The following is a 23602-nucleotide window of genomic DNA, read 5'->3' on the forward strand; positions in this document are numbered from 1 at the left end:
GGTAGAAAGAAGAATGAAAGGATGAGGTTAAGCAAGATCAAAGCAGGGAGGTACTCTGCGAGCCTATACCTCCTTGATCCATGTGGCTACGCGAATAGTTATAAGAAGACGGGACGCAGGAGCTGGTGAGCCATTTCTTGGCAATTCACACCAGAGAGTTCCCCACCGCAGATCACAATGTCTTCCAGAACTATTAGAGAATGCCTCCAGAGCTCTTGGACGAGATCCATGAAAAGAGTGATCAGACATCGAATGGCAAGTCTCGTCCTGTCCTGCCACCTGTAATGAACCTTAGGAAGAATATAAACTCCCATGCAGGTGCTTACAGTGGCAGGACAGAATGACAACTCCCAAGTGGAAGACAATTCACGCCCAAAACACACGATCCTGACGGGACCACTAATCATCCCAAAGGTTATTCATCAGTCGTGCATACACATATTATGATGTATAGCGCACGCAGAAAAGTTCATCCATCTCAGTTATGAGTAATTAGTTCAAAGACCAGAGTCGGAGAAAGCTTCTGTTCATATATACAGTACTAATTTATTGAAAGAACGATTGTAAACAGAACACAAGAGACAAACGGAATGGCTATCTCTTGTCTATTTTAGTTATGTGAATTATGTAACAGAACTGGTTACTTCATCCTGTACTTTGGTAACGATAGACCAACGTTAGATTTTCAGATCTGAACAACTCTTTGTCTTTCTGTACATTCTTTCATGTATTTTTGTTGTTTTCTTTCATTTAAAAAAAAACTGAAGAAAACTGCTTTACCCATACTGAAGTGCGAAGAGCTCTAATTGAAATCTAATATATCTGACTTGTGGCTTCATTCTACCTTTAATTTTTTTTTCAAACTTACATTCTTGCATAAACTACCCATATTCTATGGAATCGGTAGGAAAGAGTCAAACATGAGTTTGCATAATGATTGGACAGATGTACAAAAATATGTCTGGTCTTCCTCTCTTTGCTACAACTTGTCAGGTTGCATGGGCTGGAGGCTCTCCGTACCGAGTCTGGGTCACTCTTGATCGGCGGCGACAACCTGGTGTGGGTTCACCATCCGGAAGTGCTGTTGATCCGCTTCATCCTGACACTCGTGCAATACCCCCATGATTCTGGCTTCTGCTGTACGTCGGATGGCGGGTGGGAGGCTGCGCAGACTTCCATCAACGTAGGAACCAAAGGCGGTGGATGGGTGCACATGACTCTGTCGCTCTGCTAGGTAGGTCTCCAGGATGCCGATTAGGAGATCTGGGATGGCGCCTACTGTAGACGACATACTGTGTGTACATGCTGGAGTGTCGGCAGGTGGCGCGTCTTCTGGAACCTCCGGAGAAGGTGCTCGGTGGGGAGCAGGGGGTGGGCGCTGGGGTGTGTAGATTTCTGCAGTACTCCTGGGATTCTGGGCGATGTGCTCCAACAGGAACTGGAAGCGATACCATATCCACCTGATAAAATAGAGATTGAAACACACTGTATCTGTTTTCATACACACACGTCCATCCATAGGCTGGAGGGAATCACTCATGCATTTCAAGAGCTGAAGCTGATACTACAAGCAAGACGCATCCCCCACCCTCAAAGTAAAAAAAGAGGGGGATAATCCAAAAAATGTCAGCACATCAAATCGTTAAATGTATTGAGATACGTTAAATCGTTAGACGCACCATGGAGCTACTAGCCCCATGGATGCATTGAGATACGTTTTACTTGTAATTAAGTATAAGGGCCTATAAAGTATATTTGGTTTGCAGTCGGAATTAGTAGACAATGTCACAGGTGAGTGGTTGTGGGTGTATAGTCCGTAATTGTGATTTCCCTCTTCGATCGCTGAAGCATGATAATGCAAGACTAATATTTCATCAGTCAGTTTCATCTGGGTGATAGTAGCACTTCCAAACTACAGTAACAAAACAAAAAATGATAATAATCAAAATAAAATAAAATAAAATAAAGAATAAAGAACAAATATACGTTAGTCTGATTTATTTTTAAAAAAAGAGTAAAATCTCACGAGTTCAACGGTAAAAATTTGACTGAAATCGGTTGCAATATAGGGAAGTTCCAACATTTCGCTAATTTCTGCGAAACAGTTCTCGTACAGGGGATATGATATGCAATGAGTGATGAGCTAACCATGTCATACCCGGTTTTATTTTCCATTGATCGTGTACACAAAAAAAGACACAAATTCAGTGTTTCTGTCATTGACCTCAGAATAGTTTCCAGAATAGATATACCTGGATTTGAGCCTGGAAATTTCAAAGTTTCAAAATTGTATGTACAAACTATATGGCAAGTTGTGAGGGAATGACATGCTTACTTTGTCATTTACATATTCATATTGACCGTTCAAGAACTGTTTCCTGGAAAATTAGCGAAACTTCGAAATGTCATAACTTCCATATATTTTTCAAACGATTTCAATCAAAATTGTACCGTTGAACTCATATTTTACTCTCTCTTATCAGACTTACCTGTTTTTGGACTGGATTTCCCCTTTAAGTGCGACAATAATTTGTTGCTTGAAAACAAGTCGTGCGCTTTTTAGAACGATTTGCACTTATAGCAGTTTGGTGGATGCAAAGAAATATGCTTCAACGGAATCTTAGACTTCACTTTTGCTCAAAACATTTTCCCTTTTTCATTTCATAAAAACACATATCTGTGTCGATTTCATAATATTATGTGTGTGTGTGTGTGTGTGTGTGTACGTATAATTTATGTACGTAGAGTGTATGTTGGGTAGCTTGTGTATGGTCTTGGGTAAGCGTGGTTTGGCATGATCCCGCAAAGGAAGAAAAAAAAAATCGTGAAACGCCTGAGTGGCACCGTCCCCCCCCCCCCCCCCTTCCCAAATTACTTTCGGTACCAGACTTACCGTTCGGTTGCAGTGAAGCGGTCGATAGCTCGCCAGGACGTCATTACAGCTTTCTTCAGTTTACCAAGCTTGGTGCGCATGCTGTCGTACCACGTTTTGAGCTCGTAAGGCATACAGTTCATCCGCCTGGCCTGATCCGTCCACAGTCTCTCCTTGGCAACCGTATCTTTGTAACCAGCCAGCCTCTTGGAGTACAGCGAGGGATTCTGTTGAAGGAAGCAAATGATGCGCTCCTTCTCCTCCTCGGAAAAGTTCGTGACGATCCTGGAGCCCGCCTTCTTCCTAGTAGGTGCGTCTCCTTCAACCTCATCAGCCTCAGCCTCAGCCTCAGCCTCGGGTTTAGGGAGCGAGTCACCATCAACCACACTTTCATCATCTTCATACTGTTCTAGCTCGTCTATTGGTGGTTGTGTTGCAGGATAGGGGGACGTCATACGCCTTGACTTCTTCGGTGGCATATCTAGGCCTATGACTTCCAACAATTTGGTCTTATCTCTTCCTTTGGCCCGTTTGGTGGGGACGGTTATTATGTCGATTGTTCACACCTAAATGGAACTCCCCCGCTTATATCAGCACGTATATTACACTGCACTCCCTCCCAGACCACGCACCACGTGTCACACCGTATTAGAACGCACTGCGCCTCCGCTCTGTGTCCGTAATACATACATTACACGCCTGGACACGTCTCCATTGAATGCGGCGAAACGGCTACCATACAATACATGCCAAGTACTGTACTTGCCACGCCATGTACTGCACTTGCCGTGAGCAAACGTGCACAAAGCTCAATAAACAAAACGAGCAGCATTACGTGAAGCAACCGAAACAGAGGGGGGAAAAAAACCTTCGCACAAAACGCGGAAGAACGTGACAAAGAAAGGACCGCGAGATACATGTATTAGGAAATCAAAGGGATGTTTCTTTAGTATACTTGTACTAGTAATAAATCGCTATGCTTCCCGTTCCATTAGAGTCAAAGATTATTACGGCCTCTTACTCTCACATCATTTCGATAGTACATGTAGTTTCATGGTCAAATTTTGCTTCGTTCACCCCGTTTTTCTATGGTTTACTGGGTTTCTGATCTGCACCGTGACTGCCACGGCAATCTAAGCCTTTCGGCAAGGTACCATTTTGGCTGAGGAATGAGACTAACTCGCCAGCATCGACAGGAAGCGGTGGCTGAAGAATGAGACTAACTCGCCAGCATCGACAGGAAGCGGTGAATGCGAGAGCAGTCGCGCACTCAATTTTTTGCTTCATTGTTAGTCTCTTTTCCAAGCCTCGGCCTCGAGGCCTTGTCAGAAGCATGCGGCAGTCACGATCTCACCCCCTTCCGCGTTGTCTCATGATGTCCATTCTTTTTTGTCCATGGTGGCCTGAAAAGCAGTTTGTAGTACAGCTAGTTGCTGCTGAAGAACATCCATGATGCAAACCTCGGTCTGCTTATAGCTACGTTATAATCATAACCTGGGCCCTGTTGCATGAAACCCTTACCGCTGGACTTACCGCTCCTTTCTAGCGGTAAGTCTTCAAATTAGCGGTAAATTTTGTAATCCTTGATGCTGATTGGCTGTGACGCCTAATTTTGACGGTAGTTACCATTGAAATTCAATGGTAAGTTTTATGCAACGGGCCCCTGATATGAGGTGAAACAGGATACAATGGTAAGCCCTATGTACTACGTATGTATTTTCATTTAAAACACATACAGACGTGCAATATCTATCTCTTTATATAATATTATGTTTGTATGTGTGTGTGTGTGTGTGTGTACTACATGGAAGACTTCTGAAGTTACGACATTTTTACCTTGTTTAATTTGCATAAAAATAATTTGTAATATGACAGCTTTGTATGATAATACAGGACACGCAGTTTTCAAAATCCCACGACTGTCGTGTTTCAGGTCCGATTTTGATTTTTTTTTTCTATTCAGTGATTTTATTTCCATCAAACAATTAATATTTCCTCAGTTTATATTTGAATGTGATCTACTTAAAAGTATCTTGCAAACTATTATCGAAGATATTCTAGAATCTTGGTCCTGTATATATTAATAAATTATTTTGCATGCACACTATTATAATAATGTAGGCCCTACAGCTCTCATTTGAAGTTGAGATGGAATTCACTGAATGGGATAATTGTGTATTTCCATGAAATGATACCAACATGATAAAATATTTTAGGTGATTGATACAATTATAATTAAACATAAACTGTCAAAGTTTAAATAAATTCAAATCTTTCATTTCCAATGTTTTTGATGTGTTGTTGCATCATTTGTTGTTATAAGTGCACATAAATCTAGTGATTCAAAGCATATCGTGGGGTGTTTCACAAGTTCTTATTCGGTACAATCCTTTTCACACTTAATATGAGAATGATTTCCCTAACTCGTCCAACTTGTTTTCTTTTATCCTCTTCCCAGATACATCGTGATTCTAATATCCTCCTCGAGATTGTAACAGGGCTCGACACCGATTCAAAATGGATGGTTATGTTTCTGCATATTTTGGGCCACTTCTTTATCTCGGACTCGGGCCACCAAAATGTCTGGTTTTGATAGCCCTAACTGGTCATCAGAGAGAGAGAGAGAGAGAAAAAAAAACAGATCAAATTCAAATTCGTCGAAGGCTCGATGCAATGTACATGCAAACAAGTTAGCTCCGAATGAAATACTAACTGTAACAACAAACTCAATACGTGCACATTGTGTTCAATAATAGCAATCTAATAAACAAATCCGCTTCATGGCAACTACACATTCGATACAATGTTAATTTACAGCGACTATACATCGATAATGATCTTTTATCAAAAGTAAAAACAAAATCTTACATTATTAAAAACTATTTATGTTGATTACAGTTTTTTCTAGAGACGATGGAATTATCAACAAACTTAAAGATATTTCTCCATTAACATTCTACAAACATTGTGTTTAATTCTTATTAACTTCTGCATGACATATGTAATTAGTAGTATTCTATAGTGTGGTGAAAAGTGTATCTTTTTTTTAATTAGATTCTCCTCATCAATAATGAAACGTGCTGGTAGAATAGTAGGCCTAATTATCGACGCCTTTTCAATTTCTTACTCATACAAATGATTTAAAAAATATTTACATGTATTTTGTATAACATTTGTATATTCACGAACATATTTTCAACAGATGTCCGTCCGGTTTATTTGCAACCATCATGTTTATGAGCAATGTTCCATGCTTATCTAACCAGATGACAAAGCCGTTCTTTGCGTTTACTACGATCAAGAACAGTTTCTGGCAAATGAAATGAAATGAAGTAATGAAGTAGAACGGTCCTCAAGTCTAGAATGACCTAATGACGGCTATATTAATCCCTCCGTCCACAAGTTCACAAGCAGGTTCACATTTTTATTCTTAAAAAAGTACGACAGCACTGTTCATCCATGCATCCTTTGGCATTTATACAGAATGAGGTCTAGGGCATTTCTATATTCCATTTCCTCAATCCTGAATTTAAAGAGGAACAAAAAATGAAGTATATAGGGCCTATTATGATGGCTTTTACCTTTTAAGGTTCTTTTATAATCTTTTTGTTTTTAATAATCAATATCAGCCAAAAAAAAAAAAACACGCACTGAATACAGCTGTATTAGCATCCTAAGATTAAAATTCACTTTTCTAGAATTATGAAAGAGCAATGGACCAACCTCTTTCAGAAAGCAGGGGGAATAATTGCTACCCCTAACATATGTCAATATCAAGTTGATGGAATTTGTAATTTTCATGAAAAAATGGATTTTTGTAGAATTTTCTTTATATTTTCTTGGTATTGTTGTCCACTCATACGTCATAACCTCTAGTAGTCTCCTCGTCCAGCGGTTCCAACACCAAAACTTTAAAAATTCATAACTTTTGCATCGATTGTCCAATTTTCTTCAAACTTTCACTGATGTGTTCTACTAATGTTGCTGCTTTCACTCAATCCACATTGCTCTTGGGGTTTATCTTCCCTCTAAGGGCGGTGAGTTGGCTCGCGTCTGCCCCACGATCCCATGGGCCCGGATTCGAACCCGAGTCTGGACTGAGCAATATTGTGTGTAAGCATACCGTCCCCTCTAGCGAGAGGCAAAACACTCTGTCCCTTGGATAGGACATAAAATGGAGGTCCCGTGTATGAGAGAGTCACAACTCATGCACGTAAAAGATCCCGCTTCATTCATTCATCGCAAAGAGCAGGGTGTTTAACCCGGTGAAGTGGTCCCACCTCACATCCAACTGGACCCCATGGAAGACCAGCTTAATAGCTGAATATGGGCTATCCAGCAATCTTCACAGATGGAAATGTACAAACAAACAAACAAACAAACAAATAAACAAACAAACAAAGTCTTGTGTTATCTAATTGCTTATTGTTGCATTTATCTTTGTATATAGCTCGTTTCTATGTTTAGAATTGTACTTTAATGATTTTGAAATTGTTTTCTTAAGTGTATTGTGTATTGTATTTTTCCGTTGTTAAATATGAGAAACAAGAAGAAGAAAATTATTCAAATTCATATTCTCTCGTTTCATGAAGATTCACATATATCATATCTTTTTGGATGTAGGGCAATTACCCCCTGGGCAATTACCCCAGACCCTTCCCCTGACCCTAACCCTATAATCCTGATCCTGAACCTAATCCTAACCCTAACCCAAGCTCTAACCCTAAACCTAATCCTAACCCTGATCTTTACTCTAACCTAATCACTAACCAGTATTTAGCCGGGGGTAATTGCCCTACTATACGTCTGTTAAAAAAATAAAAAATAAAAAAAACGCCATAGTTTCGGCAAGACTGGTTGCCATTCGCTAATCGCTGGTATTATTTATGGGGGGTGTTGCCATTTTTTCTTTCTCTCCATGTACTCGGTATATGCCGTCACATCACTGATAGGCCTATACATTTACAACATTACTGCAGATTACTGTATAACATTACCTGTGTAGCAAAGTACCCAGGGTCGTTTTGCATGTATTTTTAAGTGCTTAAAATTTGCTGTGTTGTTAATGAATTAGATATATAGAATTAAGCTAAATGGGAGCGCAGTGTGAATGGAGGAGGAAAATTTGTACACATTAAAGATAGAAAGAGACGTATTTAATCATCTCCTTCCAACTTGATTTGATTTCGACGCTAGATTGATTTAGGACTCCGTTCAATCGAAGGACCTCAAGGCGATAGAAACAAAGCTGAAGTAGAACCCATTAAGAACTTTGCGTTTCAAGGAAAACCTCGATTCACAAGCAGCAGGCGACCTTGAACTAGACAAAGAGCGGATATAATAAGAGCGAGTGAGGCAGGAGAGGAAAAACAAGACGCCACTTGCGTCACTGACGCGCGATATGAAGATGAAATTTCCGAAGCAGGAAACTCCGGAATATACTCACCATTTCTGTTTGCCATACGTTTCCATGGTAAAACAACGACGTAAAGATGCATTCTGATGCTTTACGCTTAATAAAATTTATTGAATTACAGGCAATCAAATTGGCTTAAGCGATTCTGATGCATTTGTTTACCCTGTAGGTCAGTCACATTTCTGCGCAGCACAAGAAGTAATGCATACACATGCTCGCCGGTTGCGTGTACAGTGCAGCCTGCACGTCAAAATAATGCTCTCCATGCTCAGTCCACGAAACGTTATTGGATCAATTAGGGCCTCAGCTGAAGTCATCGTTCGGAAACAACGGGTTGTATGCTTGTTTCTAGGAAAACGCCTTGCTGAGACGCTATTTCAGTTCTCCGTAATACAGCAGGGCTATTCTAATACTTGCAGACCAAATTCTCAACGTTTGTTGTCCAGGTCATTTAAGTAAAACTAGCATAAAGGTGCACAAGATAGAGAACTGCGTTCAAACTCTGTGGGAATGTCAAGATACATTCTTTCTATAAATGATGATGATTAATTTCATCATTAAATTTGAACGATGACAATAATTTTGATGATGATGGATGAATTACCGTGGCGTGTTATTAATGAACATCTGCGAATGTGAACAATACAATTAGCAAGATAATTAATGACGTGATTTATACATGTCGATACAATGAATATACAGTAAACTGAAAATGAAACCCTATATGTAATAATTATGTTTAGTAAATATCAAAGTATGTCAATTGAAGTGAATTACATGATCACGAACGGCTACCAAAAGAATACCTGCCGACACTCATCTATAGGTTGCTGTGTAAGTTTTTTGTTTGTTTGTTTGTTTGCCTTTGTGTTTACTTTTGTCGTTGTTATTGTTGTTGTCAAACAACTGGAAAATATGCATATTTTCCCTTATGTGTAGACGTCGGTCCTTCGACATAGCAGCATCACCGTCATGAACACATGAGAGGTCCTTCGACATAGCAGCATCACTGTCATGAATATAGGAGAACATTTAGCAAAAACTGTGTCATCAGATGTGATCTCGATCATCAGAAATTAAACAAACACATGATAATTTTGAGGTTTTGAGACAAATATATTCAGCCTTGTCGAGGCTAAATTTACAGTTTATGATTTTGTGATTTTCTTTGTGTTTCAACTTAATGAAACACAAAAGCAAAAAGAAACTTTTCTCAAACTTTTTTTTTATACTATGGTAACTGCTGAACATCAGACGATGCTTAGCAGCGAATTGAATGGGCTCATGTTTACACGATAAAACAATCAATGCAAATACACGATTTTGATTAAAAATGCAATTATGAGAGTCCACCTCCCTAAAAATACCGTAGGAAGAATGAACGAGTCGAAAGTGACATCAGCTGGGTCTCTCTGTCAACTCTACCATGATCAAACGTCTAGTAGCTGTAGACTACAGAAACCCTGCAGGGGGTCACGCCCAGGGTCGAGGTAACTCTCGTTCAAGTTACTTCGTGAAGTGGCCGAGAATGTTACCCTGTTCTAGGAGACAGAGAGAGGATATGGACAGACCCTTGTAGTAGACTATCTAATGCCTTCATTTGATACGAACAATTCCCCTGAGAAATTTGCATTTCCAACCAGTGCAGCTACATATCTGCTATCTAGGTCTTCATGGGATATCAATCAAATCAAAGTGAGATACAAATTGTATATCATAAATGCCCCGCACTTTGTAGAATAGAATTTCTCGTCTCGGAGAAAAAAAAAAATCAAGGAAGTCTGGAAGAGACTGGAGCGAGTAAATTAGCAATACTCGCTTCTTAAAAGCAATCGACCCACGGTAAGCCATGCCGGAGACTACTTCTAGCACGTACATGTATTTCTCTTTCTTGGAACTCTGCGCTCGGCCTCATGAAATGTACGGCGTACGAGGAAAGAGCAGTCAGGCAGAGAGGTTAATAATGAGCGGTGTCAGCTGCATCCCAAACCGGAGGGTCATGATCAAGGACATAGTGCTTCATTTACCAAATGGGCCACCCCATTAGGTTCATTCAAAATGACAAGTGAGACTTTAGTCTCGTGTCCAGGTAGACTCTCATGGTTATGGTAATCTCACAAAAGACACAAAAACATCTCAAGGAAATTGTGGAATACATTATTATACATGTATTTTACCTTTTCATGGAACAGTGATATCAGGCATCAAGACGATGATTCAAAATCATTCACTGCAATCAGTACTTACAAATTATACTGTAGATGAGTCTATTTGTGTCCTTGCTTCACAAGTTTTCTTTTAGTTTTTACATCAAACATAGTAATGCATTCATATTTGGATCGATAATCTGGCAATCACATATCTCTTTCTCCCACAACATCATTGGCGATGTAATCAAATAAATCCTCATCATTTGACGCGAAGATCACATGGCTATATTTACCAAGTTTCATTCATTCATTCATTCATTTATTTTTCATTTCCAACAGAAACATAGATATATTACAACACAGTACAAGTACATAGATTTCATAATTTACAAAATAAAAAATAAGTTTACAGAAAAATTGTAAGTATACGAAAATGTTGGAAATGGGGAGGAATGCTAAAAAGCTGGGCTTGTAGGGTGCATTCCCCCCACACGTAATACAAGAAATTTTATAATCGACTGACTGATATACATTGAAAATGGATAAAACAAAGAAACTAAGACAAAAAGACCTATAACTAACCTAACTAATCCGAAACAAAAACCCTGAACAAATCCCTATACACTAAGTCGCTGTCATGCCGGAAGAGAGAGGAAAGAAAGAGAGACAGAGAGGAAGAGAGAGAGAAAGAGAGAGAGAGTGTGTGTCTGTGTGTGAGAGGGAGGGGGAGAGAGGGAGAGAGAGAAACTTCTTACGTGGAGTGAAGATAAATACAAAAAAAAAAAGAAGACAACTAGACGAGAGGTAGTGGATGGATGGAACCGCTTAGCTGTGATTTCAACAGAATATAAGGTTGGATTTTACACTTCTTTGCAACCAATAAAGAATCAACACAATTTTTAATTTCATGAAAGTAATATACAAAATATTAATTTTCATAATGATAATTAGATGAATTCTTATAACTATTCAAAATATTTGTCTTCAGATTATTCTTGAAAAAACTTAAACTTGGGGATGCCCTTATAAACTGTTAGAAAGGTTGTTCCAATACTTAGGTCCAGCAAATATAAGTATAGATTGTGTAAAGGAATTCATCAGAGTGACGGGTCGGATATTGAACGAGCGGTTTCTCGCAAACATGCTGGTGAAAACAGTCGGCAACAAAATTATTAAAGAGTTTATACATAAATTGACCAAGACAATAATAATAAATATCGGTTATCTTTAAAATTTTGTTTTCAGAAAATAAAACATCGGTGTGATTCAAAGGGATCTATTGTTCATCTCTATTAAATTTCATTTCGAAAAGGGACGACTTGATGTGTAATGCAGCGGATGACCTATGAGGAGACGAAAACAAACCCCATCAATGTTCATGTTTTGTGATTGAGAGCGAGGCTGATACAAACCCCATCAATGTTCATGCTGATACCACCTCGATCAGAACATCAGCATCACAAAACTTTCTTTATGATTGTCATGAAAGCTTTGCTGCAATGTTGGCTAAATCTTATAGTGGGATTTCGCTTTGTGTTAATTTTCATATCTACTATAGCGCCGTTGATAAGTCCTTGTTGGATTGCAGTATGACAGCATGGCCTTCATAAAGAGATGCTACCGTTTTTAAAGTCCTTTGTATTACACCACTCAAGACAGTGGAGTCGCCAAATGGTGAAAAGTGACACACGTCAAAACGTAAGTGACGATGTTCGTGGACGCTTTCATTAATATTTCATCGTGCATCCTGGCCAGACAGAGTGTCGTCTGCTCGGAGAAATCGAGATGCCGCCAATTCTCAGAGCTTCTTGAAGAGTGCAACAGAAACCTTGTATTTGCACTAAATCAAAAGGAAATCGAAAAGCCTACGGTCAGTCACTGCAACCATGAATCCATTTTCTTTTAAACTTCACACGCCGTCTTCTCGGCAACCGGTGCGTTGTTTGGTTCATGCCGGCTGTTCCAGGTCGTAATGATTGGCATTCCTACAATGGACGTGTCAAAGGTACACAATGTGTGTACATATTATTCGCCGGGCTTGTGTTGTGAGTAGTCCCACTCATTGTGGTAGCCGGAAGAGTGAACGTCCCACTTGCACGTGGTGCACGTAGGATAATGAGTCACATTGAAAAGTTCATGGTAACACCATACACGGTTCACCGCTAAAAATCCATATCGACTCACGAGAGTATCCGCACGATTGTAACACAACTGTCAACACTCACCGAAACAATCGGAGACAGCGTGTAATCAAAAATACAATCATTTTGTGCAGGACGGCAAGGCTCCGCGTAATCTTCACAAACACTCTCAACCAAAGATCAAACGTTTTCGATAGTGCATATCATGGCTCTCCATGAACAAAGGCCCTGTATGGCTGTGTGGCCCCTATACAATCATATTTTTATGAGTGCAATGTATGCTTGTCACCCAGCTTGTCACAACGCACTTGAAAATAATGAATAAGCGGTACGGAAGGCGCAGTAAAATGGACACATTGATGGACGTCTTGCGAACGTCTAAGCAGTCGAAATCTTTTGATGAGATCATCTTCTGTTCTTAGCAGGAACAGGAGGTCACCTCCCTATTCTTATAGGCCTACACAGGAGGTGTATGTTCTTAGGCTGTGTGAATATTGAAGACCACACTGGTATAAAAAGAACATAACATGTATCCAAGAGGTACGTACTTCATGCTAGACCATTAGCAAGGTTTACTTGGCCAAACAGAAAATCTAAGCGTCTCCAACTCTTCTCATTTCGATCGATTTCTACAAAACTTTAAAGTTTTGTAGAAATCGATCGAAATGAGAAGAGTTGCAGACGGCTGTCAGAAGAAACGTGAACGGAGTAAGGCTGGATGGAAATCACTGTATTGGTAGATGTTATATCAAATCGGACACACACACACCAACATCAACGTATATTTTTATGTATGAATTTTAAAGTTTCACATGTTTTCACCACACAGTAATAATGGCATCAACCCTTTCACGCAAATTTGCTGACGTGATAATGTCGTCAACTCACAACTCTCTCGTTGGTTCGTGAGGTAAATTAATCATGAAAATTATTTGTACAGGTAGATAGTTCAGTTGAAGATCTGTCCAAGCAGATGAAATGCCATGTTGGTGTAGTACAATGAAGCAAGTACAAAATATACGTACATTAAATGAATATCAAGCAATATACTTATAGTATGGTAAACACGTAATTATGAATAAGTACGTGTGCATCACACCTTCACATACATGCACATTTTATTAACATGGTATACAAATATATTGATCTTCATGAAACCCAAAAAAAAAAAGAAATAATATTCATGCATTGTGCATTTTCCACTGGAAACAAAGTGCTTTGAGATTTATCGCTGGGACCACATTTTGTATTATCCTGATTGTTGTATACAGGTTGGTTAAGTATTTTGGTGATTTTGCTGTGTGAAGTGTGGTAGAGGTCCGGGTTTTGAGTCAGTAAATGAATTGATAAAATGGTAGTAAGGTGGCCATCAAGCTCCCTGTTATGAATTCTTATCGCACAGAGTCCAGTTTGTTGTCAACATTTCTTTAAATTCCGATTGACATTTGTCACTTTTCACTAAAATAAGCGTTTTTCCTCGGTTTAGAGTAGTAGCCTGGAGGCCCTTGGAAGGATAGATATCCCACATGCTAGTTAATGAAATCTGTCTCCCGGCGGACACTGTATGGTCACATGCTGTGATGACTCAGTGCAAATCACATGATACATATTCCTGTCTGTTCTGCAATAAGCCAGATTGTTATATTATGTAGTATTTAGCGGTAGATGTATGTTTGTCGCACTTTATTGCGTGAGCAATCCAAACTCTTTATCTCGTCACCGCAAAGTCTTGAAGATTCAAGTTATTAAAGATGAATCCCTAATGGCTTTCTATAAAATGATAATTTGTATCGTGTGCGTTATGCGTACCATTTCCCCCAGCCGCTAATTTTTGTTGACAGGCTCGGCAGAATAGCACCCGCGAAAGGCGGTCGGTGACCCCATGTTTACAGCCACCGCTCATTTTCATCCGGCGTGTATTCCATCGACGTGCTGGCAGCCAGCCGTCGAAGAGTTCAGTGCAATGCGCCTTGTTCATTACTGGCGCACTTCTCTGTTTATTTTGCCAATATAAATTGACAACACCGAAATCATTATTAACAATCGCCGTTCAAGTACTGCCAAGAAGGGGAGAATACGAATGGCGGCAAGAGTACAGAGGGGAAGAAATGCACACTTCGGCAAGGTCAATAGCGGGCTTCTCACAATGCACGGTTGAATGCCCTGCCGGATCTCTCGTACTCACGATGCAGGAATAACAAAGTAGGAGTAGAGTCCTACCTTCGCCTTTTCATACTAAGTAGTCTTTTGAATCTAATCGTTGTAATTGCTATACGTAGAACAGTGGTTACTCAGTACCGATGTATCAGTAACAAATACACCATTTGCCAATGATTTGCTTACGAATTTATGGCGTTTCTAAGAGAGAAGAGAGAAGATTGTGATGAGACTCTTGATCGCCAGAGAACTGAATGTTTGCATTGCTTTCTTGAGATCCTCATACGAGCAGGGTCTGAAGGCAAACTAGTATTATTTTTCTTCTCAGCTGCCCGATCTGTCACCGTATCCACACCCCTCCCCCTCCCCCCCCCCCTCTCTCTCTCTCTCTCTCTCTCCCTCTCTCTTGTTCTCCCTAGAAAGGGACCGTGTGAAAGTTGGCGATGTGCCAATGTTGCCAATTTATCGACCAAAGATAAAGCCGAGGTCACTCATGCGGGAGAAATTGGAGAGGGCGGATGTCAAAATGTCCACATTTGCCTTGGTCATTGTCGAGCCGCCAAAGGGAAAATTCTGTTAACCACAGAACTAACGCCCAGTTGAGGAAAGAAGAATTCATGTCATCGTTTGAAACGGAAGAGGGAAGAGAGGAGGAGGAGGGGAAAGCTTACCACAATGAAGTTTTGCAGCGGGCATAATTTGACAGCAAGCACGAATGTGAGTATAACAAACACACGAAAGAAACGATTGCACGAGGCAACAAGCTGCTCGGTTCGATGAACTGGTGGTTACCGGCACATCAAGCAGCCTCCCTAAACCCTGCCTGCCTCCACATTACCTTTCCAGACTTTCGAGCTTCAAATTCGTAGAACAAATTGTAGAGGAAAAAAAGGGGGGGGGGAGTACTCTACTGCTATGGAACATGAGTCAGGCTGTTCGCTTTAGTCAGCTTTGTAAACAGAAAGCATTGTTTCTATAATTGTCTTTACTAATCTATGAAGGAGAAAATAAACATATAAACATAGCAATAGATTTGATATGAATGGAAGCAGTGACACAAAAGACTTCATTCCTACCTATGTATGCGTTATTTAAAGAGATATAGTTTTGGTTGAGATGGGGCTGCAGGTTTCCAACTTTTCTGTGAGATGATTAGAAACCGCTTGTGAAATTTGAAAGAGCACAATTCAACGTCTAGGAGGAATTCAAAGTTTACCTGATGAAAATTGGTTCGGAAATGGCTGAGATATCAACCCCCCCCCCCCCAAAAAAAAAACAAAACAAAACAAAAACAAAAACAAAAACAAAAACAAAAACAAAACAAAAGCAAAACAAAAACAAAAACAAAACCAACAACAACAACAACAACAACAAACAAAATAAAGGGGTAATAATGAAAGGCGGGAACCACCTTTTATTAGGACCTTTTGTTTTGCTCTAGTTTTTTTTTTCTTTCTTGTTTGGGCCATATCTCAACCATTTCCAAACTGATTTTAACCAAATGAATAAATATTTTTCCTAGAATTGAATGCTCATTAATATGTCATAAGTGGTTTCTAATTATCTTGCAAAATGTTGAAATTCGAATCCCCCTCTCAACCAAAATTATACAATCATAACACAGCTGTTGCATAGACTGGAAAAAAAAAACCCGCACTTGATAATCTGTTAATGGTTTACCATTTACATTGTCCCTCAGCGCCTCCAAAGGTCAGGTCGTGAGAGTGATCACGCATTTATAGCCGTCTTGAATCAATGTCATCATTGAATAACGCCATTTTTCATTTTTCCTCGAAAGAAAACGAATTCTCCATGATTCTGCCAATGATAGTGTCAGGGACAATACATACACATTGTGGGAGCCGGGCACCTTTGAATGTTAATCTACAGATAAAGAAAAATGGCGCTGTATAAATAGTGCTTCATCATCATCATCATCTAATTTAAACATTTTCCAAGACAGAAGAAGAGAGCTATGTTTCTTCATTCACACTCAATAATACGCGAAATAAGGCAATGATAAAAAAGAAGTTCACCCATTTTGAAATCAATGCTCATGAAACGTTATACCTTATTTTTAATAGCCTACATTGGTTAGATGCAAACTTTCAAACGTTCATATTTTTGCTATTATTTTGTTCAAATATATCTAGGGTATCACTTGCGTGCTGCTTTGGTATGGAGGTTTTATTAAAAGCCAGTGTGTCCTATTATCGATTACAAAGTGGGTTCAAGAATGTAGCGAATCAGAAATACTAAAATGAGTCACGGTACATGTGCGCTCTTCATTTTTCGCTAACATGAGCTGTTGGGCACGAGAGTGCGAAAGTCCGCAGCAGAAATTGAAAGCACATTATAACCAGAAAACTGCACTGCTCGTTATATTGTGGCAGGATTACCAATTGCTCTATGAGGACGACGGCACGAACCCAAATAATAATTGCGTCGATTCACTCGGTCGTCTGCATCATGTGTATGCCGATCGGATCGAAAAGCGGCCGCACTGACTTGCAACTCAAAGTTTTACTATCGCCTGAGCTATAGACTCTTTTTATAAAAACATATAATGCTCACGTTTGAAATCGTGATGTTAATAATGGAGATACAGCCCACTCTCGGGTATTCACAAAGCCGTGCACATTGCACCTTTGTAAATAGCCTTGAGAGCAACCATGAAGGAACAAGAGATCTGTTGAAGCTCCAAGGTGCAACACATCTCCACAAACACACTACCACCTGTCCATTATCCGGGATAAACAACTTACTACTATTACTACTACTACTACTATTACTACTACTACTTCTTCTTCTTCTTCTTCTTCTTCTTCTTTGTCTTCTTCTTCTTCTTCATCTGGACTCTATATTGTATCCTTTATTACATGGCACTCGCTGACTACTTACAAAATAACTTTTCATTTGTTGTAGATAACTGCCAAACTATTTTCATGTCTCTTTGTTTGTTTTGTTTAGTCAAGATCAATTAGCCGCATAGCGGAAACAGGATTCAGATTATGTTCATTTGCTTTAAAACAATCGATGTTTGTATGTTTGTTTGTTTGTTTATTCACCGTAAAATCACAAAAATAACAATGATACAATACAACTGGGATACATAACTGAAGAAAAAAGGATGGATTGCCCTGCTCAGCTCGGCCTTCATGGCCGTGCTGGTCTTCCGAGGGGTCCAACAAGGTTTGTCCTTTTCGTACGCTTATACATCATAGTATTGTTTGCGTTCATCTTTAATGGGATTCATAAATACTGTTTTGATTTAATCTCAAGCATGTTCTTATGCTTTGAAACCTACACACTAATAGTATCAAACAAAAATGCAAAAATCATTGTAACAATAACAATGCCAATGGCACGTGACTGGAGTTTGACATGGAATGGGCGATACAATGTGAACGTACGAACTACTTACAGATGGCGCTCTTTTAGAATATAATATTGTCGAGTTCACAGCAATCGTGTAGGTGATCACAACTGTAGGAAGTACACTTGTATGTACAATATTGATGTACAGCTCCCTTTCGGCTATCTAATGTTTTGTTATTATTATTATTATTATTATTATTATTATTATTATTATTATTATTATTATTATTATCATTATTATTATTATTATTATTATTATTATTATTATTATTATTATCATTATTATTATTATTATTATTATTATTAGCATTATTATCATTATTATTATTTTTACTATTATTATTATTATCATCATCATCATCATCATCATCATTATTATTATTATTATTTTCTAAGCTTGTTGCTATGTCGGTTGTCACAGCGCTCAAAAGACTAAATCAGCAAAATATACAAATTAGTGGTTTGTATTGCACAAAGCTTGTACAAAATATTGTCCTTTTAAAGAATCGGCATAGGATTTTTGAAGATGAAAATAATTGTGATACTGTAAATGGGTAGGTGTGATGTATCTGTCATATAGGAAAAGCAAACTACTTTCTCACGTTTACTCGTTGAACATTATTTGTGCTCAAATAAGAAATAAATAACTTTCAAGGGTCCCAATATCGGATAAGCATGCAGGGTAAAATCTTTACCCTGATATTAATATGCCACTATTGTTGCGATGGCGGACTCATTATGTTGTTGTTGTTTGTTTTGTTTTTTTCTCCTGGTATATGTGTAAGGAGCTCGAAACAAAGGACACGTAGAAATATGGTCTGTTTGTATGGTACGGAGTCTCGTTGTGGAGCAATGAAAAGTGCGATGTTTATGAAGACTAGTGGAATGGTATTTGCAGGTGGGGATAGTAATGAAAAGATTCATTTCTTTTTCTCACATAAGGTCAAGTCATGGCCATAGGCACGTTAAACATCTCTTTGTTTGTGTGTTCCCTGCCTGTGTTCACATTCCACCATGATTACACTGCAATTTGGAGTGCATTCCAATTGAAGGATTTTGAATTCCTTTTCAACATAAATTTCAGTATTTGTAAGAATATGAAAAAGATTCCTCAAGCACCTTTGTCAAGATTTCTTTATACATTGGATACTTTAACTTACGAATAAGTTTGTATGCGTGGAAGACAATGTCGGAGACAGCTCTCACCCTTCTTTTATGCCCATTGTACTTAATGTACATTGTACTACCTTTAGGCGTGAAGTGGCTACGAATTCATTCCAAAGAAGATTACTATATGATCAAGAACGAGTATACTAAGTATATTAAGTTATGATCTTATTAACAGAAGTATATATTTAGTTCTTCCAAACTTAGTGGTGCCCTTAATTTTCGAGAGCGGCAAAATATCCACCTTTGTCACATTACTTTGTGTAGAATTCCTCCTATATGTTATGAACATAAAAGACCATATCAACATTTTATCAAGAAGGATTGAGAGATATACACTCGATCATGAAGCCATTAGTAGATGATTATTGATGAGATAAACAAATCTGTCACAACTACGAAAGCAATGTCACGGTAACACAAACCTGCACAGAGGACCTAATACGAGATGACTGTGAATGGTTTGTTTGATTCTGCTCAGCACTTCCGTAATTCCTTCTTCTTGTTGACCCTTGTCAGTCTGACTCTCTGCTCAGTTCTTTCCAAAAATTGACTGAACCAGGCTCGTTGCCGGTGGGTAGATGTGTGTCGTATTGCCGAGGCGTTAGTTGACTGCAAACGAACTCTTTCTTCGAGACGGACAAATTCTGGTAGAGCGCCATCATTTGTCAGATAGCAGGAAAGTAATAATGTACGGTTCTTCGAAAAAGTGAGCTACGATTTCGGCACGCTATTGAAAGAATAGTCTAGGGTTTAGATAAACAACTAGTGTCAGGGGCGTCACCAGCTTTTTTTTTCAAGGGGGTGCGTTTTGACACTAAATGTAACGAGATTTTTTGAACGGACATTCTTTTGGAATTCAGGAAGCTCTCAATCCCCAGACTTTTAGGTTTTTTTTAGGGAAACCAAGCGGGGAAAGGGCACCGGCGTAGCTAGGATTTCATCTTTTTTTTTTGGGGGGGGGGAGGGAAGAGGCAAGTATGCGAGGGAGCGAAGCGACCGAGCCCGAGCGAACGGAGCGAGCAAGGGGGGGGGGGTTTGATATGTTATGATATGTTAATATGATATGTTAATATGTTTGATATGGTATAGAGGCTATTGTTTATCAAAAATCAAAATGCAAAAAGTTCTCACCGTGGGAGGGGGTACAACCCCCTCCCACGGTGAGAACTTTTTGCATTTTGATGTTGTAAATGGTGCAATTTGATGCATGTTTTTGCTTGTTTTATCGAATTGAAACAGTCCCACTTGTTTAAGGTAGCAGTATATTTTGATGTAGATTATTACTGAACAATAATTTTGCCTATAGAATAGTGTCATCCAAATAAACTTCCTGCTTTAATATTTACATTGAATATCACGAACGCGACCAAACAAGAGCGAGCTGAGGGAGCGATGGGAGTGAGCAAGGGGGAGGGTGTGTGAGGGGATGTCCCCCTCCCACGTTGAGAAGTTTTTGCATATTGATGTTGTAAATGGTGCAATTTGATGCATGTTTTTGCTTGTTTTATCGACTTGAAACAGTCCCACTTGTTTAAAGTAGCAATATATTTTGATGTAGATTATGGTTGAACAATTTGCCTGTAAAATATTATCATCAAAATAAATTTCCTGTTTCAATATTATCATTAACGCGACGAAACAAGAGCGAGCGGAATGAGCGAGGGGGAGGGTGTGTGGGAGGGTGTGGGAGGGGGTGTTCCCCTCCCACGGTAAAAACTTTTTGCATTTTGATGTTGTAAATGGTGCAATTTGATGCAGGTTTTTGCGTGTTTTATCGAATTGCACATGATACATGCACATAATTATAAGCTCTTAAGGTATCATTTCTGCTTCAGAAGCTCAGAAATATTTGGGATCTATTTCTGTGGATAACAAGATTATTTTGAATCTCTTGGTTTGTGTTTTCTTCAGGCTTTTTAACGCACGTGGGATGGGGTGTCCCCCTCCCACGGTGAGAAGTTTTTGCATATTGATGTTGTAAATGGTGCAATTTGATGCATGTTTTTGCTTGTTTTATCGACTGGAAACAGTCCCACTTGTTTAAAGTAGCAGTATATTTTGATGTAGATTATATGCAATGGTTGAACAATTATTTGCCTATAAAATAGTACCATCAAAATAATTTTCCTGTTTTAGTATTTACACTGATATTCAGTGTAAATACTAAAATATCATAAACGCGACAAAACAAGAGCGAGTGAGTGAGTGAGCAAGGGGGAGGATGGGGGGGGGGGTGTGAGAGGGGGTTTCCCCCTCCCACTGCCCACGGTGAGAACTTTTTGCATTTTGATGTTGTAAATGGTGCAGTTTGATGCCGGTTTTTGCGTGTTTTATCGACTTGAAACAGTCCCACTTGTTTAAGGTAGCAGTACATTTTTATATAAATTGTTAATGAACAATAATTTGCCTATAAAATGATATAATTTAGATAAACTTCTTGTATTAACTTACACTGATGTCATGAACGCGACCGAGCCCGAGCAAGCGGAGCTAGCAAGGGGGAGGGTATGGGAGCGGGTTGTCACCCTCCCATGGTGTGGTGAGAACTTTTTGAATTTCGATGTTGTAAATGGTGCGATTTGATACAGGTTTTTGCGTGTTTAATCGACTTGAAACAGTCTCACTAAGGAAGCAGTACATTTTGATGTAAATCATATCAAATAATTTGCCTATAAAATGGTGTAATTTAAATAAACTTAATTCTTACACTGAATATTATGAACGCTGTTTGTTAAGCAGTCAAACAGAAAAAAGCATGCACACGAAGGTGTACATGAGGGTCATTTCACATTATTTCTCCTCCCAAACGAAGATGATTTTGTATTTTCAGACCTGAAATTCAGCGATCTGGTGCAAACATTTGGTCAAATACAACTGTACTTGAATTTATTGCAGCCCCCTCCCAAAAATAATAATTCAAACAAACTTTTTTTCCGTTGAAATGTTAATGGCTCTTATTCCGAGTGTGCATCATCTCTGTATAAGTACAAAGTATAGTAAGGTGCTAGGGGAGGATTTGGGAGGGGGATGCCCTCTCCCGCTCGGCGGAGCTTTTGAGTTTTTAGAATTGAAACAAAGCGATCTGAAGCACACTTTTTGTGGAAAATCCGGAAAATAATGTCATTTCCCATAGTGTACTAAGTCTATAGAAGGGACAAGGCAATGGGAGGGTGGTAAGATACCTCTCCCATATTCGATTCAAATCCCCGGTCAAAATCTTGAGGGGGGGGGGGGGCGACTGCTCCATCGCCCCCCCCCCCCCCTTGGCTACGCCATTGGGAAAGGGTTAATAATTCAATTGAAAGAAGATAATATCCCCTCCCCCACGACAGAACTTTTGCATTTTTTATCAAGTAAAGTGACAGATTTGGTGCATACTTTCGATTAAACATATGTAAATCTGTCAATCTATAGGTGTATCAAGTCCATGGAAAAAAAGACCGAACGGGGGAAAGTGTGGGAAGAAGTATCCCCCTCCCACACGAGAGAGACTTTGCTTTTTTAGAACTGAAATTCAGCAACCTGCCATCTGGTGCACACCTTTGGTGAAATAATTGGACAGATTTCTAACAAAAAAGCAAGAAAATCTTCTCATCTCGGGAATTACAATTATGTGGGGTGGGGAAGATATGGTGGCTTGCCCCTCGAACATTTTATGGAGGCAACTTTTTTTCTGTCAAAAAGCAAAAAAAAAAAAAAAAAAACTTCTCAACTCATTAATTATTAATTATGGGGGGGGGGCAAAATGATAATATGCTTGATCTTCCAATGTTTTTAAGGGGGTAAACTTTTTTTTTTTCTGGCAAAAAAAGCAAGAAAATCTTCTCGTCTCGGGAATTATGGGGGGGGGGGTGGGTGGGCAAAATGATATACTTGCCCCTCCATTTTCTTTTTTTTTTTTTTTTAATGAGGCTAAGGCTCGCACTTGGGCTCGCATTATCAATATGGATTGGTCAGAAGTAACGTGCTGTACGTAGACCCTACATACTTGTAAGTATACCACACGTACATGCAAACGTGTACGTGCTCGGTACCGAACGGATGTACAGTACGGTCGATAAATAGTAAACACTGTAGAATACCTATGTATAAAATCAGTGTTGACAGAGCCCAGGATGAGAATTGCTTTTGCCTATGATTTTGTTGTCCCTGTTGGAAAATTAAAAAAAAAAAGTAAAAAAAAATCATTATTTAGCGTCCGGCGTTTAGGTTGCTCGCAGACTGAAGAGGTGATTTTTTTTTTTTTTTGGACTGAAGGGGGGGTGCGTCCGCACCCAACGCACCCCCCCCCCCCTTGGTGACGCCCATGAGTGTACTT

The 23602-nt window shown here is 39.2% G+C and overlaps 1 protein-coding gene across 1 annotated transcript; it reads right to left on the bottom strand.

The window, feature by feature from the left end:
- Positions 1-537: 537 nt before the first annotated feature.
- LOC140240115 (uncharacterized) lies at positions 538-3523 on the bottom strand. The gene is made up of 2 exons (XM_072319924.1): positions 2894-3523; positions 538-1460 (listed from the first exon to the last, which is right to left on the bottom strand). Exons 1-2 carry the CDS (start codon positions 3349-3351, stop codon positions 1031-1033), a joined length of 888 nt encoding a protein of 295 aa, XP_072176025.1. The 5' UTR covers positions 3352-3523; the 3' UTR covers positions 538-1030.
- Positions 3524-23602: the final 20079 nt, after the last annotated feature.

Source organism: Diadema setosum, chromosome 16, assembly GCF_964275005.1.
Source record: "Diadema setosum chromosome 16, eeDiaSeto1, whole genome shotgun sequence".
Taxonomy (NCBI): Eukaryota; Metazoa; Echinodermata; class Echinoidea; order Diadematoida; family Diadematidae; genus Diadema; species Diadema setosum.

What these genes read in the sequence shown, in the direction of transcription:
- LOC140240115 (XM_072319924.1), bottom strand. Translation starts at nt 3,351, where the DNA reads ATGCCACCGAAGAAGTCAAGGCGTATGACGTCCCCCTATCCTGCAACA. An exon ending in CGCTTCACTGCAACCGAACG is followed by an intron (nt 1,461 to 2,893) that starts GTAAGTCTGGTA and finishes CTATTTTATCAG; the next exon opens with GTGGATATGGTATCGCTTCC.